Source organism: Rhinolophus hipposideros (genome assembly GCF_964194185.1).
Source record: "Rhinolophus hipposideros genome assembly, chromosome: 11".
Taxonomy (NCBI): Eukaryota; Metazoa; Chordata; class Mammalia; order Chiroptera; family Rhinolophidae; genus Rhinolophus; species Rhinolophus hipposideros.
Window position 1 is genome coordinate 17,836,198 of NC_138057.1, and position 19,775 is coordinate 17,855,972.

The following is a 19,775-nucleotide window of genomic DNA, read 5'->3' on the forward strand; positions in this document are numbered from 1 at the left end:
GACGAATAAAAATCAAATACTTGCTGAGGTGGGTTTAAATAGGTAAGAGTGCAAACAAAAATAAACTGTCCAAATATCATGAAACCGGAATCTCAGATTCTTAAAATACATATTTTAAGTATCTTACATTTACCAGATTGCCACTGTCAATCTCAGAAGTAGTTTTGTTTTGTTGGTTTTTTTTTTTATGATTGTACCCATAACTCAAAGGCGAAAAGAATATAAACCAACTTCAAGACAGGATTCTCAGAACATTTCACTGAAACTGATTTTTGACTGACTCCAATAGGAAGACACACCCAAAAGAAAATTGCTAAGGTTGATGCAAGACGTGAAGCTATGAAGTTCAAGTGCTGCCTGGGGATGCTTTAACCTGCACGACAGGTGCAGAGCTGTCACTGTCAGACATCTTAAGAAAGAGTTATTTTAAATGCCTTTCTCTCAGCCATTTGATTCCACAGGGAGCGACTAACGTTTCCAGCGTGAAACCAGCGAGCCCGAGGCAGAAGGAATGAAAATCCTCTACTCCGCCTGCTGGAAGGAGGGGCTGAATGCACCGATTCCGCGTTTCCAAAAACGCAGCCCTGGCTTCGCTGGACCCCGGGAGAGCGGCGCAGCGGCCTCGGCCCGCCCGCAGCCTGGCGCATGCGTCCCAGCGCGGCCTGCGCTGGCTCCCCCGCCCCTACCGTCGTCATCCGGAGCGTCGGCGGCGGGTCCGGCCTCCCGGCGGCAGCGGGACGCGGGCGAGCCGGCGGGCTGGACAGCGGGCGGGGCCTAAGGGGGTGGGGAGAGGCCAGCCCGGCCGCCCAGCTGGGAACCGTTTCACTCCTGGCCGCCTGTCCTCTTTGCCGGAGCGAAGCTCCGCAGTGAGTCCGGACGCTGCAACGCGCCCGCTCTCGGCGGCCGGAGCGGCTTTGCGCTCAGCTGCGCCGCCCCCGCCGCCTTTCCTGGGAACGAGCCGCGAGCATCCGCTGATTCGCGGGCGCCGGGAAAAGCCCGGCTTCGCGACCGGCCGCTTGGCCATCTCCCGCGCCCGCGAGGCACAGAAGGACCGCGAAAGGGGACTGACGCTGAGCTGAGCTGAGCTCTCCTGCCGAGGAGAGAGGCGCCCCGGAGAGGAGGGGAGGGAGGGAGCAGTGTCGCGGAGCTCAAGGCCGGCGGTGGATCCTCCCGGCCACTTGGCGTCTGGGGGCTGCGAAATGCGGGAGGAGGACAAGGGCCTGGGCGGTGGTGGCGACGGTGATGCGGGCCTGGCCAGCGCCGCGGCGCGGGGGCAAGTGGAAATCGTGCGGCAGCTCCTGGAAGCCGGTGCGGAGCCCAACAGAGTCAACTGCTTCGGGAGGCGCCCGATCCAGGTAGCTGGGGCCCCGGGGCCTCGCCGGCAGGGGGCGCACGAATGAGGGAGGGTGGCCTCCGTGGGACGCGTCGGGGACCTAGGTCTCCACTGTGTCTCTCAAGAAAGGGAATGAAAAACCCACTGCTTCAGTTTGGTATTCTTTTTAATGGTGGAAAAAATATCAGTATTTTTTTCTCCCTTCTCATGATCAATTAGGGAGGGAAGGGCAAAGGGAACGTTTATTTGGGGGAGAACTGCTTTGCATGTCTTTCAGCCATAGAGATAAATTACAGGTTACGCAGGCTGGATTGGATTTAGGGAGTCATGCAAAAATCATAGTACGGTGGGGGGGGGGGACAATGCACCGTGAACTTTTTTAAGCTGCGATGTGAAAATCTTTGTATTCTTTCTTTATGGAGGCGAAGTAAATGCAAAGGACCCAAAACAGGATTCTTCAACCACAGTACTTAATTCCCTTTACGTTAGCAGTGTCTCTTGAGTGTTACATAAGAAAAATGCTTCTATGGATTTGTACTGTTTAATCATCATACTGAATACTTGGATTACAAGAGCATTCCCGCAGCAACTGTCAGGTCCCTTTAAAATGGACGAGTCTTCATAAATAATTAGCTTCTTCACTGTTAAAATGTGTTTATTCAATATGTATAACTATTAATAACATTTTAATTAGCACTGATATACTTTTAAGTATTTTAAAATCTAAGGTAATGTTTTTGTGCTATACTGTTGACTATTATGGTCATATTTATATAGTATATATTATAATAGTATTCACCTCACGTCACCTTCCAGAACCAAGCTTTTATTAAGGAACCTTAATAAAGTGTAGATTTTATGGGAAAAAAGTGCTATTCCTTTTGAATTCTTAGAAAAGTGTTAGAAATAAGGGATAGTTTAAAGCGATTAAAATATGGTAAAGTAGTTCTTAAAGACTTAAAATTATATTAATAATGTAAAGAGGTTTTATTTATAGTTTTAACTTAACATTTCCTGAGATATTAAGAACCACTTTTTTCCCTCTTCTCTACATGTGAAGTAGCCTTTATATCACTAGTAGAAATGAGAACATATGGTTTTAAAGGGAGAAATGGATGTTTCTAATGTTCATGAAACTATATATGTATATATATATTATCTTTCAATTGCATGGTACATTGTATTTCTATTTTTCAATTACAGTTAACATTCAGTATTATTTTGTATTAGTTTCAAGCATGGTACATTTTAAAACACAAAGTCACAAGAACAAATAACTCCATTTTGGACATTTAGTTATCAAAAATTGTTTTATTGTTAAAATAAGAAAGTAAATGCTTGTATAATGTACATGTATACAAATGGATGCTTATAGGATTACTGCTCAAAACATCCTTTTTCTAAGTTATGCATTGTTCTGATTCAACTGCTAACACATAAGCTCTTTTTTGTTTTTTCCAAGTCAAGTTGTCCTTTCAATCTTAGTAGTGGAGGGAACAGCTCAGCTCCAGGTCCAGTTGCCATTGCTAGTTGCAGGGGGAGCAGCCCACCATCCCTTGCAGGAGTGGAACTGACTACCTTGTGGTTGAGAGCCCACTGGCCCATGTGGGAATCCAACCGGCAGACTTTGGAGTTAGGAGCACCGAGCTCCAACAGCCTGAGCCACGGGGCCAGCCCAAGCTCTTTTTATATAGCAAAATATTTACTATTTAACATTATAAAATCCTAGCACATTATAAAATTTTATGCAATGTAAATATAGTGTTTATTTTACGTTACATTTTCACCCTCTAAACTTTAGCACTTCTCTATAACATTTACTTAAATACTTTAAATGATGAACCAGTTATTAAAAACAAATAATTTGGTTTCATCATCTTATAAAACGACTATTTACTTTTTCCCTTTATCCCCAATTTTGGGTCAAATTGTCAGACTGTATTCTATTTATGAACACAGACATATTCATATATAACTGAAAAGCAAAAGCTTTCCACAGGGGATTGACTACGACAGCAAAACACAGTAAACCTTATTTTAAATTTAGTTGTTTCTTGTTTTCTCCCCTAAAGCATATGTGACTGCCTAATATTTTTTAGACCCAGATTATGGTGGTGGGGCAGGGCAAAGGAAATAATTTAAGACTTTAAAAGCCTTTAAACTTCGCCTATCAATCATTTAACAAAATAGATTCCCATGTTAAAATGGAAATTAAATTTTTCCTTTTTCTCACGATGATGACAAGCACTGTATCATCAGCTCTTTCTTGTCTCAGCATGTTTGGAGAATAAAATGGAACTCTTATTAGTAAAGAGTATAGCCGGGGCAAATTCGGGACTAGGGAGGAGTATATTGCGTAAGCCAATGGCGCTTAACCAGACTCCTGAGGCTTGTGAGCCAGCGCCTCTGCGTTCGTTGGATACTGCGGGAACAGGTATTTCTTTGAAATGGCTCTACCTCTCCCTGCCCAGGCTTACGTCTTGCCGTCCCCTCTCCCTGACCACTCTGCTCTCTCCCGCAGGTCATGATGATGGGCAGCACCCGCGTGGCCGAGCTGCTGCTGCTCCACGGCGCGGACCCGAACTGCGCAGACCCCACCACCCTCGCGCGACCGGTGCACGACGCCGCCCGGGAGGGCTTCCTGGACACGCTGCTGGTGCTGCACCGAGCGGGGGCGCGGCTGGATGTGCGCGATGCCAGGGGTCGCCTGCCCGTGGATCTCGCTGAGGAGCGGGGCCACCGCGAGGTCGCCCGGTACCTGCGCGCGGCTGCGGGAGACTGATGGCGGCTGCACCCCGCCGCCCACAACGACTTTTCTCCCTAGTTCCCCACCCCCAACTCGGTTCAATGAAGGCTGCAAACGTGGAGCGGCGGAAAGCCGAAAAGCCATTTGGGGCGACTCGACTCGACGCAAGAGGAAGAAGGGGCAGACCGGAAATAATTTTCTTTTCTGGATCCCACCCTTGACACTCACCGTGGAGCCAAACGCAGAGAGGTGGAGCAAGTGGATTTCAGCGAGATTGTGGAGCGGAATGTTTAGTTCCCGGGCGTTGTTTACTTTGCAGGGATTTCTGTCAAAAAAAAAAAAGTGGCATTTTTAAGCAGTCCTGTGGATCTTCACACAGATCACACAGAAGATGATGGGGGGGGTGGGGGGCGGAGTGGGAGGCGGCGGTGACTGGCACCCGGTGGGAGGTAGGTGAGCCGGTTTACCCACTGGTCTTGAAGGCGCCTCGCGTAAGCCCCCACCCGCTTCGGGCTACGAGGGAAAACCTGAAGCCTGAGGACCCGATGAGAGGAGGGCTGTGGAAGTGGGTGTCAGGCACCCAACGCGTTACATGCTTTTTGGTACTTGTGGTACACAGCAAGTGACGTGCAAGCCCCCATACACCCCGGGAGCCCTGGAGACTCGGGCTTCACACGATAGTAGTTCCTATCCCAGTAGTTACTGGGAAGCGACGATGCGGAGCCACCTCGAATTTGCCCGCACATTCTAACATCCTCAGGTCAAGCTGATGTAGGACAGCTCTCAGAAAGGGACAGGACCTTGTTTTTGGTGATTCCGTCCAGGAGGGATTCCTGCCGTGTTCCCGATGTCCGTGAACGGAATGAAGTGGCGGATTGTAGCCACAGCAACTGTACCGGTTAGCTGTAATGATTTGCTTCATCTATATACGATGCGTTACAGAAACACCCCTGTAAATTGCCACTTGAAAAGATTTTGTGACAAAATTTGTACCTCTGTGTTGTTCTTCAGCAACAATCTTACTTAATGGGGAAACTTTAAACTACAAAGTAACTGGGGTCCTTGATAACGAGATGAGTAAGAATTACAGCTGTTAAATGAAGCTAGAGCGCAGTGCCAACGCCTAGATTGCTTTCATTCTTAAACTATTTATTTCTTTGTTAAATTTTCTATTTCCTTTACTAGAGTGTCTCAGGGGATCAAACTATGAAATATTTTTAGGAGACCAATGCACTTATTTACCCAGTAAATTATCTCGAGATATTTCCCAACGCGTTGCTAAAAGAATAGACTGCATATAAAACTGTTTAACATATACGATGATGGCTCGTGGAATGTCTTAATATCTGCTAAACGTGCATTGCTTTGGAATTTAATTTCCAGTGTTGCTTGATTCATTACAACATTGAAACAACTAATACTTCACTGCTTTAATAAAGAAAAGAAAACAATAGAGGTTGGACTCCAAGACCTGGGTGATTTGGCTTTAAAATGTGTGTTCGTGGATTTACCACTAACTCCTCTGAAACGTTAAAGACTCAAAGGGGCTCACATTTCTTATTGTTTGTAATAACTGTTAAGTGTTACCAACAAAATTTATAAAAGCTGGTTACACATACTTTGGAAGATTAATACATGTAGTGTGTGTGTGTGTGTGTGTGTGTGTGTGAATGAGAGAAGAGCAAACAGAAAAATTAGAAAGATTTTTAAGGGATACCTTTGAGCTAAGTTTTAAAAATCTTTATTTCTCCATCAATACTTTATTCCCCAAATAAATATATTACTGGGAAAGCATAGTTGAGAATCAGAGTAGATCTTATTGGGGAAAATATATAAGCAATTATTGACACATAACTTGTGCCAGGCATACTTTTAAATACATTTGCTCATTTAACACCTGAAATAAACCTGGGAGATAGGTATGCCCAGAAGAGGACAATGAGACAGAGAAATATCAAGGAACTTGTCAAAGGCCAAAAGATATTCATTCCATGACTGAAAAGTAAGTTTATCCGGCTCCAAAGCTTATGATTTGTTTTTATTTTGTTTTCACACTGCACCACCCTGTTCTCCAAAATGATTAATGATAAATATAAAGTCAGCTAAAAATTTGTTTGAAGCAGAAACACTTTTTCTCCCTTGTAAGGTATCTCCCTGGTAAGTTCCTAGGATACGTTTTATTTCTATAGTAGCTAATAAATCTGAAAAGATTCTTTTAAATCTATTTTTAAATGGCAACAATATGAAGAATGGCCTCCCCCAAAAAAGACCTAAAAACAACATTTTTGGAACAAAAGTAATGGAATCCCCATTTTCAAATTAAGCCATAAGGACAGAAAATACAATTCTAGTTATCACTTAAGCACCCAGTCATTACTGACTACAAAAATAGTATTTTTAAAGCTTATGTTGCTTTATAATTACTAAGAAGCACTGATCATTTAAAATCTTCCATTTGATTATGAAATCCATCCTTCTGTCTTTTATTTTTTAAGTTCTAAGATACGCAAATCTGCTAGTAGCATGAGGCTGAGTAATGAAAAATAATCCTTGAGATAAATATGAAACGTTATTTCATTCCTAATTTAAAGAAATTATGGAATCTGATTTCAAGGGAAACTAAAACAAGAAACTGGTTGTGGATCTCCCAGACCATATTACATTGGTTTTTGAATATATATGTACACTGTTAAATCTGTTCAAGATTTCACTTTGAAGGACACATACAAACAATGTAGCTCTTATACAGAAGCCCTGCTTCTGGCTCCGTTGTGGAATTACAGAAAAATATACATGTTAATTTCTGTATCTAAGTCTAAAATATTACCAAGGTTTCTACAAATCTTACTCCCTGTCCTTCATTTCAAGAAGATCTGGAAGTAAAATAAATTCAGAATTCAATAATTTATTCATTTGGCCTCATTTTCATATTTCCTTTTCAGCTGAGGGAATGGATGAAAAAACAAGGATGATTTACCATGAAAGCAAAATCTGTTTTAAAAAATTCCTGGGCTCTAATGTGTAAAATTAGTAATTTCAGATCTAAGGAATGCAACAGCTCGGGATCTATAAAACTACAAAGAGCTTTAGGAAAGTGTGTACCTAGGAATGCTTTTATATTTTCTTTCTGTATTACGGTAAACACAATATGGTATCCAGGACCAAATAGTTTATCTTATGAAGCTAGGTAACTGATCTTAAGCAAATAAACATAACTAGTTTAACTTATACTTACATTGAGATTCTACATTGCCCTTCCTTTGTGGAAAACGTTAAAAACAAACTACTCTGTGTTAATATGTATAGTCAATAGGGATTTTTTATTATCACCTCAATAATTAGCTTCAATTATTTCAGAAAAACAAACATGTTTATTTTCCTTTTATGCTTTACTAGGGGCTGATTATTTTTATAATAGGGTATAATTTTTCCAATGTTCAAGACATTGGCACTCTACCAAAAGAAAAGCAAGTAAAAGTAGTTATCTGCAAAAATGACAGAAACCATCTGAAGAGGCTCCTTTGTGGACTGCCTTCTGGAGCAAATGCGAAAGCCAGTGTCACCTAAAGTACAAGAGGTCTGCTTTCATGTTTATGTCAGCAGTGAATAATCAAATTCTAACATGCTTACTTGGTTTTCATTATTAACAAACAATTTAATGATTTTGTGAAAACTCAAAAAATAATTTTTAGGTTAGTGTAATTTCACAGTGTTCAATTACTAAGCTACAAACAGATGATAGATAGATGGTAGATAATAGGTAGGTAGGTAGGTAGGTAGGTAGGTAGGTAGGTAGATAGATGATAGATAGATAGATAATACTTAAGAAAATTTTAATTTTAAAAATTACCTGAAGAAGCAACAACAGTTGAATCACAACACTTTCACTCTTCTCCTGTTCTATTTATAACCCCAGGGAAGAAAAAGCAAAATGGAGGAAAGAGAAATTAAGATTTGATTGGAAGATGGAAGATCTGGATTCCAGTATTGGTTCTTCAACTAATTCAGTATGTGACTTATTAAGCAATGTAAGTTTGATTATACTCAGTTTCCTCATCTATAAAAAGTGGGAGTTGGACTCGATTACTTCTCAGTTCTCTACTATCACTAAAGTTTTACCCCTTGTGAGTTTGTTGCACATCTGACCGTAGTGGGCTCTAATATTTATTTGTAATAATTTTGCCATGGTATGAAGCAAGAAAAGACATATAGAGGAATGAAGAGGAGAGACACATTTTAAAATTCTGGAGCCCAAGAAGGGGAGGAAATCTTTATAAGCACCACCTCTACCAGTTAGTTGGAAAATTACAGACAAGTTTGTAGGAACTAGGACAGAAAATATGCTTTGCAAAATAAATACTTAAGTTTAATTTTAAGGCTTGTCTCACTTCTTCTTACCTCTGACTTTTCCTATTGCTTTTTGCATTTCTCTCACGCCACTCAGAGTCACTAGAAGAATGTTTCTTAAAATGGGATAAGCAAGTAGACCCAATAGTTTTGTAAAATAAGTGCTCTGAAAGAAAAAGTGATTTTCAAGTGAGCATATAACAAAGGATTCTGACCTAAAAGGGGTTGGTGTAGGAGTTAGAATAAAAAGAAAGGGTTGAGGGTATTAGAAGGAATAGAAAGTGCAAAGGCAAGAGAATACTAAACTATGTCAAAGAAGTCATTAGAAGATGAGTAGCTCACTGTAAACAACTGTCCCAGGTTTCACAGACCGGTTTCTAAGTGTGTAGCTTCTGGTTTGCTTCCATTGGGTTCTTTGAAACTTGAGGTCCTTAAATTTTGCTCAGGTGATACTAAGAACCAACTGGTCAAGGAAGAGTTCTGTGTCCCCCAAATATGTACGTGTCAGCCATTTCAAGAGGTTGGAGAATGGGATAAAAAGAAAGCAACAAAAGGCATAGTAAAAGGAGCAGCATGGTGGAATATGGGTCAGTACTTTAACAGAACTAATCAGACCAAAATAATCTGTATATGGTTCCCATGCTGATGGGATTTGTGAAATACTTCCAGGCCTAAAATAAGAGGAATCTGCTCATCCCCTACTTTTCTTGATTTTCTATAAAACCTTTCTCAAGTTCAGCTATTACACATGGAATGACTCCTTTCTTATCTATGGAATCCCCCACTCAGATTTTAATATCATTCCTCACATAAGGAAAAAATACTTTCTAGAAAGTCACTTTTATACATCATCTGTTTGTTAATTATGTAATAAAGGAAAATTTGCTTTGAAGCCAGTGCTGCTAATGTAGTAATACGTTTAACTAGTATGGATTACATGTTACGCACAGTAATATAAACCAACATGTATGGCAGAACTGAGCACCCAACTCTGATTTACTAATGTGAAGTTTGAAATAAACATAAACCAAAGATTTTGCTGGTGAAAAAAAACAATGGGAGATGCATGAAGATATGCTGACTATCTCACAGCATCTACATCACACTGGAAGTTTACGCAGAAACCCCAAACTCCTATTGATCCCCTTGCCACGCAGAAGCCCTGGGCCTTAGACCTCCAGTAGACATATAGCCAGTGCTGGCACAGACACTATCATGCAACAGATTAAAGTCAAAACTTGAAGACCAATTACAGTGATTAAACCATGCCTCATTTCCCTTTTATATTTGGCCTCCTCCCAAAATTCATGCTCTTCTAATTCGCTGTCCTCTCATTCAAATACTCTATATTATTTATGATAGGACTGGTACTACTTCCTTTGAACCCTTTCTTATTTGACCTCTGGGTCTTCATTTCATTTTAAACAAACTCCCCTCTACCTTCTTACAATGTCACACATTTCTCCATCTCCTTGCCTTAGCTAAAAACTGGGTCTCCCTGAGAATTCCACTTTCTTCTGCACTAGATACTAGTGACTGTGAATACAAGAGTGGGATTCAAGACCAGTAATGAGTATCTGCTGTTTGGGCGGCTTTTCAATAGTCCCAAACCAAATATGTAAGGATTATCTACTGTTCTTCAGGTTTCACTCATGTCTTAGTATAAATAATTGTATTTGGGGTATTTATCAGATTAAGCTGTAAATAATTTCAGTATGTTATTACATATTTTATAATATGTCTATAAGACACACATAGAAACGTAAAACAGTAAACAATTTATTCTGTTCACAAACCCACAGATAGCTCAACAGATTACTGATGACACAAGGAGTTTTCTTCTGAAGGGTAAGTGTTAGAATTATTTATACCCCATGGTTCCTCATTCCATCTGTGGACTGTGAGTTGCAGAGCTTTACCACCTTTCCTAGGGCACAGCAATATCCCTTATAGTCCCCTCTATCCCCTCCCAACATGCCACCTAGAGTTATAAACTATAATGTTGCCTAAAATATTTTGTCATCCTCTTGTACTCTCTAATCTCTAAACTGCCTTTGGTATTTAGTTATTGCATATGGATGTATTCCAGGATTGCAGGTGCTTTTCTATCTGTTTAAATACTATCATAAAATAATTTAATGTTATGCCCTTTTGGGAAAAATAATATTTCATTTTACATTCGTCCCCGGGTATTTATTATGTCTATACGATGATGGTGCTGTCCCCACCAGTCTTTTGAGACCAACATACAGGAAAGTTGTTTTCAACCTTGGTTTCATATCAAAATCACCCCTAGGGATGTTCAAATATAGATTTGCTGACTAACTTCAGACCTTCAGAATTAGAATCTCAGGGTTTGGGGCCCCAGATTTCTGTAGTTGTTGCTTTAAAATTCTTGTTCACGGTAACCTTTCAAACAGGGCAGGAAATAAACAGAATTAAGTTTAAAAATCCTGAAAGCTCCTTAAACCCCCCACCCCATTCTCACTTCCCAGGGCTAACCAATGATTTTCAAAATTTTTAATTAGCCTTCCAGAAATATAGGTGCATATAATTGTAAACACCCCTCCCCTAAACATTTGGAAAACGTAAACAGAATCATACTCTTTTGTAACTTGCTCTCTTTGACTAGTAATAGATTCTGACAACTTCTGTTATCAGGACATATACATGCACTGCATTTTCTTACGGCTATATAGTTTTGTATTTTATGAATGAACCTAAATTTTTTAAAACAAGTCTCCTGTCAACAAATATATAAATTGTTTCCTTTCTCCTTTCTTGCTTTTTTTTTCCCTACTGCATACGATGCTCCAAAGAACCTTTCTTGCATCCTTATATGAACTGCGTATAGCAATTTATAGGAGTGAAATTACTGAAGCTAAGGGTAGTTCCCCCACCCCCACCCAACCCCTCTCTCAATCCCCCCCCCTTACACACACAATGGGCATCTGCACATATAGGTGTCTGTGTATAAAATCTTTCCATACTATATGAATCATATATTGCTGAATCAAAGGGTATATATATATGTACATATATATATACACACACACCCACATACATATATATTTCTTTCCATACATATACATGCACATTACATATAAAATGTATGTCCATACATATATTTAGGTATATGTATTTTGCATATTTATGATATAGGAGAATTGCTGAGACAAAGGGTACATATATGCACACACAATTGTAATACTGTATAGTTGCCTTCCAAAACAATAGTGTGTTACAATAATGTGTAGGAGTGATTGTTTTCTGACAACTTTGCCAATGTTATCAGTACTTTTTATTTTTGCCACACCTATAGATATTGCTTTACTAATGAATAAAATTGAATATCTTTTCATATATTTTTTGACCACTTGACTATTTGTATATCCTCTACTATATACTGCCCATTACACTCTTTGCTCATTTTTAACGGGGTTATCTTTTTACTCATTTATGTATTTATTTACATATTATAGAAGTTAATATTTTGTCATATATGTTCAAATAATAGTTTTAAAATATTGCTTATGGTATCTTTTGTCTTATACCTTTGGAACTTTCAGTTTGAGCATGTGCAATATTAGGGAAGTTTCTCATCGAGTTTAGAAAATCAGGAGATTCCTGAGAGAAAGCTAGTGTCCTTGTGGGGAGAGAAGAACACAAGATATATTAAGTACAGTGTCCTCTTCTGTCTTTGCCTGTGGGATGAGTTTGCTGATCCAAAATAGAAAATCATTTTCCTCAGTTCAGAAACTCAGAGAGATCTACAGAGTCAGGGTTTTGTTTTTTTTTTTAGCCAAAGGAAAAGAGCAAAGAAAAGCTCCAACATTCCGTGAAAATATGAAAATGACCCACTAATAGTTCACTCCCTCTGGCCGTGCGTACAACAGAAAGACCACAAGGTTTATAGTCCAAACACCTTGATAATTCTAGTTCTGGCACTTGCTGGCCATAAAGTGTCCAAGATTTGAGCCCCTCTGGGCCACAGTTTTCTCACCTATAAAATAGGGATAGCAATCCCAAATTCAAAGGGCCACTGTGAGGATCAAAATAAGTAATACAAGTGACAGTGTATACACACAGTTCTTAATCATTCATTTTTTGGAGAGCACACAGCCAAAAGTCATTTGAAATTCCAAAAGTCTTTGGAATGCCACAAATTCGTTGTTTTGCTAAGATTATCTTCATAATTGTATTCTGCTGGGTCTAATATTAAAATTAGATAGAATTCCCCTGCATGCCATAACTAACAAAACCCAGGTGTTGGGAAGCAGGGGAAAACCAAAGTGAAATTTAAGTTTAAATTTTAAAAATTATATTCATTGAACACAGAGCTTACTGTATAATGATCTTAATTCTCTCACTCAAATGGCATTCCTGTGAAGTGGTCAACTCCCTTATTCCCCATAACAAGTTTGGGTGGAGAGGAAATGGCTCCAGATTAAGCTATACAGGCCCAGTCAATACAGACAGATCCCTGAATTTAAACTTAGCTTGGAAACTGAGGCTCAGCTGTACTCTCAGGCATAACGGCATAACATGAGGTTTGATTTTATGTATCAACTAGCTAGGCTATGGAACCAAATTGGTTGGTCAAACACCAATCTAGATGTTGCTGTGAAGGTATATTTTTAGATATAGTTAACATTTAAATCCATAGATTTTTTTTTTAAAGGGAGGTTATCCTCTACAATGTGCATGGGCCTCATCCAGTCAGTTGAAGGCCTTCAATGAAAAGACTGAGATTTACCAACGAAGAAGAAATTCTGTCTCCACTGCCTTTTGATTCAAAACTGTAGTATCACCTCTTCCCTGAGTCTCCAGCCTGCCAACCTGTCTTGCAGATTTCAGACTTGCCATCCCCCACAACTGGGTGAGCAAATTCCTTAAAATACACACACATACATACACACACGCATACACATACATCCTATTGGTTCTGCTTCTCTGGAGAACCCTAATAATTTCCAGAGATGTAATACAGGTCTTCTCGCCCTCACCCACCAGGGGTTTATTGCTACAGCTAATCATCCTGCTGTGGGCCCAGGAAAACCCTTCACTCTTTCACTTCTCCAGGGTCCTTAAATGATACTCTGCCAGAATTGGGCATCATTTTTCCTTCAGGATATTTTCTCTGAACTACCTATTCCCTAAAATGCCCCTCCTCTGTTCACCATAAAGTGAAATTCCCTCATTACAATTGTATGTTTTCAATAGTCCATCTCTCCTATGTATGATTTTTTTTTTTTGAGATGGGGGCTCACGGGTATGGTGTAAGACAAAACAGGATCTGGCTTCCATGCAGTTTGCATACTACTGTGAGAGGCAGATACAGATAATTTCTGTATGCTAAGTACAACATGTAAGTAACACGGAGATCTGATGGCGTCTGAAAAAGGAACAGACGCTGAGCAAGGACACTTCAGAGAGACCTGAACACAGAACTGGCCTTTCGAAGAGCGAGAAAGAGCATTCATTCATTCTAGACACAGGAGTGGTAAGGAGCCTCAGCACGGAGCACGGGCGTTCCGGAACATTCTGAGGGAATCCTACAGGAGAGGGGAGAGGTGCAGTTGAACGACCCAGAGAGACGTTTTAAGTAGCTATTTAAAACTAGTCTCTAACTCTGACCTCATCCGAGCAGGCGGTTAGGCAGCTACGTCCTGTGATGAGGTGAGGGATCGAAGTGAAAGAAGCCTGCTGCTAAACCTGGCCTCTGGGATACAGTAGGTGGCTTGGACAATTCAAACCTCAGTTCCTCCTCGTCTGAGAGCTCTGGATCTCCTTCTGCGGCTAGGCCACTAGGCCCGGGCACTTGTGGAAGAAGCCACTGAGAGGCGGGCCACCTTTTAGACTCCGAAGACTGGCCTAGTCTCACATCCTCTCCTACACGCCCGGCCGGCCAGGCCTCTCCTCCAGCCCGCGAGCCTCTGGGCCGACAGAGACTGACTGCAGGCCCAGAGGTTGGGGCACCGGGTCAGCACCTCCCGCCGGCAAGCGGCGTCCTGGGCTCGACTTCCCGCCTCCGGAAGCTGGCGAGCCCGCAACCGAGCTCCGCTCAACACGAGAGCCGGGACCCGCCGCACTGCGCTCTGGAACCCGGCTCGTCCAAGCCTCAGGCCGCCTCCGCGTCCGCGACTCACCCCTCCTTGATGCTGCTTCCTTTCCTTCCCCCGCTTTCCCTGCTCAGAGTGGACCACGCTGGGGAAGGGATGGGGGAGGATTCCAGAAAGAAAGTGATGTGTTAGAAGAGGTGGGGAGGGGCAGGAGGGGAGCAGGGGAGCAGAGGGAACAGGGCGCAGTGAGACGGGAGGGTGTCAGAGCTCCGGGCGGCGGGAGGAGGAGGCCGAGCAGGGCTGCGGGCGGGAGAACCAGAGCGCGGGGAGAGGCGGGGGAGCATCCCACGGGGGAGGGGAGCGCCGGGGCGACAGGAAAGAGGAAGATGCTCAGAGGTTAAAACCGAAAATAAAAACTGCCGGGTGAAATGACCGAGTCTCGGTCCACCCGGCATCCTCGGCCACGCCGAGCGCAGGGAGGGGAAGGGGCGCCCGGACCGCGCGGGGACCCCCGGGTTGGGCATCGGCTCCGCCTACCTTGTCAGGCGCGGGGCCCGCAGCTCCCGCCGCGCCAGCGCCGCGCAGTGTCCAGATATCGCATCGGCCGTGTGCGGCGGCGTTTATTTCGCTGGTTTCCTAAATCTAGAAGACGAGCATAGCGCCATTTCTTTCAAAACTGACATCCAGCCTTCTGAAGGGCGGTACAGCAATGACAGGACTGTTCTGTCTTTCTTTCCCTCGTTTTAATCCAGGTTGGAGGCATGGAAGATCCCCAGCAAGGGACGCGAGGAATAAAAGAAGGGACACAGGAGAGCGGGGAGCAGACGCCGCGGAAGCACTGCGGTTCGCTGCTGGTAACAAGTCAGGTGACAGACATGGAGGGGCGGGCTGCTGCAGATGCGTCTGGCGTCAGGCCCGGGAGCTGTCACCGCGTGGGGCGCCCGAGCCGAGCGGGTGGGGGGGACGGGGGGGGGGGCGCCGATAGGCGGGAAAGAGGCGGTGGGGGCGGGGAACCCAGGGCGCTAGCGGCGGGCGCGCTCTCGGCCCTCCTGGCGCCTCGGCCCGCCTTTCCTGCGCACGCCGGGCACCGAACGGTTCCGAGATCTCGGGCGGTCGGGGCGCGCGGGCGCGCGCAGGGGGCGCGGGGGCGCGCCTGCGGGGCGGGGATGGGAGCCTCCGAGGCGCGTGGGTCTCAATTTGCAACTGGGGGGCGGGCAGGACGCTGCTTACCTCTGGTGTGAAAGGAGGCGCAGTGCCCGCGCAGCTCCGCAGAGCATGGACGTGGTGGGCGCCTTTATAGTCGTTGTGAGGATTCGGCGCGCGCGGCGCCCGCCTCAAGTGAGGGCTTTCGAGGTACACGTCGTGTCACCCGCGGGTGAGTGGGCAGCGCTGAGTGTGCAAGACGTTGTGGCCTCCGTGCTGACGCTAGTGAGGAACCGGCCCAGAGCGCAGCCGCGGCGTCCTGGAAGACCAGGTAGGAAAGGCCTCGAAAAGTCCCGGGAGCGATCGGCCCTTAGATGATTTTGTTTGGTGTGATTTACTACGCAGCTGTATCCTCTTCTGGTGTGAAGGCTCTATTCCAGTCTCTTTCCATACGGGTTACACTTACTTAGATGTGAGGTTCTCCCAATATATTGAGCACGAAGCCCCTTCACACACCTCCTTAAACCCCGGGAAACTCTGGGGTCACCGGGAGATTCCAAACCCGCTTTAGAAGTATTCCTGGATTGCCTGGGTGGGACAGTCAGTAAACACATACACGCACATACAGACACACCACACACACACACACACATCACACACACACACACACACACATCGTGAAATACACAAGGTGTATTTGTAAGGCACTTTATTTCGCCCGGGGGGCGAGTATTACTAACGGTCTTAGTTTTCTGGAGGCCGCCTTTTTTCTCCCGTATTTTTGCCGAGTAAACCTCTTCTTCCAGTAGTTGCACACCGTCTGACTTCCCGAAATAATAATATTGATCGAAGGATCAGTAACTGCTAAAAGGAGATTTTGCAGAGATGGGTTTTCGTGGTGAGCTGGAGGATTCTTACTTGGCGGACAGATTCAAATTTCCCGGGACAATGGCCATTATGTTTAGCAGAAGACAGTCTGAGGTATCTCAAACAATGTTTTAATCATCTCAGGCCACAATGAACACTTTCTTAAAAAATGAGGCCTACTTCTTGAAAAACAGAATCCTGGCTAGTTTTGTCTTCACATCAGATAAATCTTGATACAGTCGGTGTAATTTCCTATGTCCAGAATAATGGGAAATATATGCATATATATTTACAATATTCAGAATCCTATTAGAACTTGGATAATTAGTCTAAAAACAATTTAATGAGGCTTAATTTTTGTGACCTTTCTTAGTACCTCATTTCCTCTGGAATATATGTTGTGAAAATGCAGAAGCCAGCAGAGGGGTTTAGTTTTTTATTCTAACGTTACTAAGTTTATTGACATGTAAATGTAAAACTGTTAAAACTACCAGTGTTTAATTAGATGCCTCAATTTCTACTGGCAAAAGTCTAAAAATAATGTATAGGGTAAATTTTTCATATTATTATGAAAGTTCAGTTGTTTAAAGAATCTGTAGCAGGAGCTTGTAATGATTTCATAGTGTGATCTTGCTGGTTTTTTTAATGGTGCTTTATTCGTACCAGCAAACATTTAGCTACTATGATATGTTTTTTAACATCAGTTGTTAATATTACTCTCTATAAAGCTATTTTATTTAAATTAGTAGGTTGTACCAGAAATCTACAATAACAAAATTAAAAATTTTAATCTGTGTAAATACTATAATTATGTGTTTTCTATTTTAGGAGTATACAATACAATATTGTGACTACTTTAAGTTAGAGAAAATATTTATTTTATAGTGCACTTATTGTATGAAATGTTAAAATGATAGGTCCATTGAAAGTAGCCATTTATTTCTTTTTATTTAGGAATAAGTCAATTTTCAGGAATGATGTGTAAAGTTATTTAAAACTATGAAAAGCCTAATTTTCAGCAAATATCTAAAGACAGAACACATGACTTAGATATAATATGTCTTGAAAATATGTGCAATTCTCCAACTTCATATATGAATTTATGCATATATATAAACATCTAGAATTATTAATTTATAAATGATAAGTAATTATATATTTCACATTAGTGTATGTTATGTCTATGATTATATTGATTTAAGAATCTGTATAGCAGGTAATTATGTTGGGATTCATACAATTCTTTGAGAGCTACAATGCTTAAAAATAACTTGTATGAATTATTTAATATTAATGCAATTATGTAAGGTGTTAACATATTTTCAGTTTCTGCAAATATATTCACTCTGACTTTATTTTTGTATGACTGAAAAATGTATATAATAAAATTCCACATTACTGGTTTGTTATATACACATGCCTGATGAATTACATTAATTGATGTGTTACTTCTACTTTGGCTTGTTAACAAAATAGTTGTATCTTTATGAAATTAATTGTTTAATACTGTTTGGAAACTCTTGGGATTTTTTTCCCTCTGAAACAACATAGTATTTTCTCAAGGTAAGCACTGTACAGTTAGCATAAACCATTATTCCCAATGTGTACATGATCTCGAGATTGTATTACCTTCTAAATGAACAATAACAACCCTTTCAGAAATCAAGGCATTTATTTACTTCTTTGGAGCCTTGAATTTAAAAAATTCCATTGTCTTCCTAAAATAACAATGGTGTATGTAGCCTGTTGCTATCGATGTCCTGCAATATTTTACATGTCTGCTAATTACATATTATTTCATCACTACTAAGCATCATGGTAGAGTTACGCTAAACCATTTTCTCAACATGTGAATAACTCCTGTTACTAAATTAATTTCATATCATCTCAAAAATACTTTCTTAACGGAAGGCTGACTACTTGGCAGTGTTTTTACAATTTTAAACCTTTTAGTCCTTTTGGAGAAGCATAACAATCTCACTTGGCCCCGTTTTAAACCTCGCTGTGCCTATTCACAACGTAGTTTGCTTTTCAGTAAATGGTAAATGTGAGATAAATGCATAGCTATACCTATTTCTAAGACACCTGGGGAAGAGTAGGCCTCTGGTCTCAGCACGTGCCCCTTTCTCCGGACTCCTCACAAGTTCTTTTCAGATAACTTCAGGCTGGGGCTCCGGTATCGGGAGAGCTGGGCTAGAGTTGCGATGGGAATCCCCAGGACGCCAGAGAGAGCCCTCAGTAGGGAGTGAGACTCAAGCTGCTCGGTGGACCCCGCCTTCCTCACCTTCCCCACCTGCCAGCTCCCATCACCTCCTGGACTTAATTCCTAGAAACCATGTATATCCTGGAGGTTTAATTGGCAGCTGGGGTAGGACCCTCCAGCGAGAGTTTGGACGCTGGCGCACTTAGCACCCCACTCCACCAACTCCCCCCTTTTACTTATATCCTCCTCTGGGCGTCTCCCTTCACTCATACTATTTCCACAGGTAAAATTTGATCAAAAGAACAGTCATTACAGAACAGGGGTTAATATGTAGAGCAAGACTGGGGCTTCAGTAGATGAAAAAGGGAGTGGCGGCAGGCAGAGTCTGAGTGCGTCTTGTCTTACGGATTCAGGAAGGGTGCTAGGTACGACAGGAGACATCTCTGGCAGGAGACATCTCTAGGTCACCTCCCCGGCTTAAAAATGGCTAGGCCTATTTTTTGGAGGGGAGGGGGCAGAGTGGGTTAGGTTCCCTCTGAGAAACCATGGGCAAAGGGCACTTCCAAGACTGGAAAGCTGTTCCATGCCCTTCCATGCCAGGTGGCCACCAGAGTGTTGAAAGGCCTCGTCCTGTTTCTCTGTCTGGGTTGCAAGATTGTATGGAGAATAAGTTTTCCCAGTGATGTCTCCCAACTGTTTTCTTCTTATAGTGCAGCCTTCCTCCAGTTTGAAAACTACCCCCCTCAGTTAAATCATTCAAAATGAAATCACTTATTAGAATAAAAAAACTCTAAATACTATTAACAAGACCAACTTCTGTGACAATAAGCCAACGGATGGAGAAGATCTTGGGAGTAAATAAAGGCTTTGTTTGGTAGGGGAAGGAAAGTTGTTTAAAGGCTCTGTTCCATTTTAGAAAATGCCTACCAATTTGGGACCTCCACAGATTCCCCACATCCTAATTCATGGTATTTTAGTGTATATTCAGCACTCCCACCTGTACTGGAAATTGTTGAATTTTCTATGTGTTAATCGCATTTGTTTTTTAAAGAAGGGAGGATTGAAGAAAATCTC

General features: G+C 42.3%; 1 protein-coding gene and 1 long non-coding RNA gene across 4 annotated transcripts in view; one reads left to right on the forward strand and one right to left on the reverse strand.

Annotated features, from left to right (window-relative positions):
* LOC308504865 overlaps positions 1-8,447 on the reverse strand; it is a 280,235-nt gene extending 271,788 nt beyond the window's left edge. The window contains exon 1 of the long non-coding RNA XR_013994429.1: positions 4,308-8,447. This is a non-coding gene — a long non-coding RNA (uncharacterized lncRNA). The remainder of the gene's footprint in view (positions 1-4,307) is intronic.
* Positions 823-19,775, forward strand: part of LOC308504864 (cyclin-dependent kinase inhibitor 2A-like) — a gene marked incomplete at its 5' end in the record, with an annotated part of 37,707 nt that continues 18,754 nt past the window's right edge. The window contains 2 exons of one of the 3 annotated variants that reach the window (XM_081066283.1): positions 823-1,355; positions 3,855-6,986. In XM_081066283.1, the coding sequence (XP_080922409.1) occupies positions 1,200-1,355; positions 3,855-4,115 (417 nt within the window). In that variant the 3' untranslated portion in view covers positions 4,116-6,986. Of the gene's footprint in view, positions 1,356-3,854; positions 6,987-15,616; positions 15,963-19,775 lie in introns of those variants that run through there. The other 2 variants (XM_081066286.1, XM_081066285.1) reach the window with 2 other exon arrangements.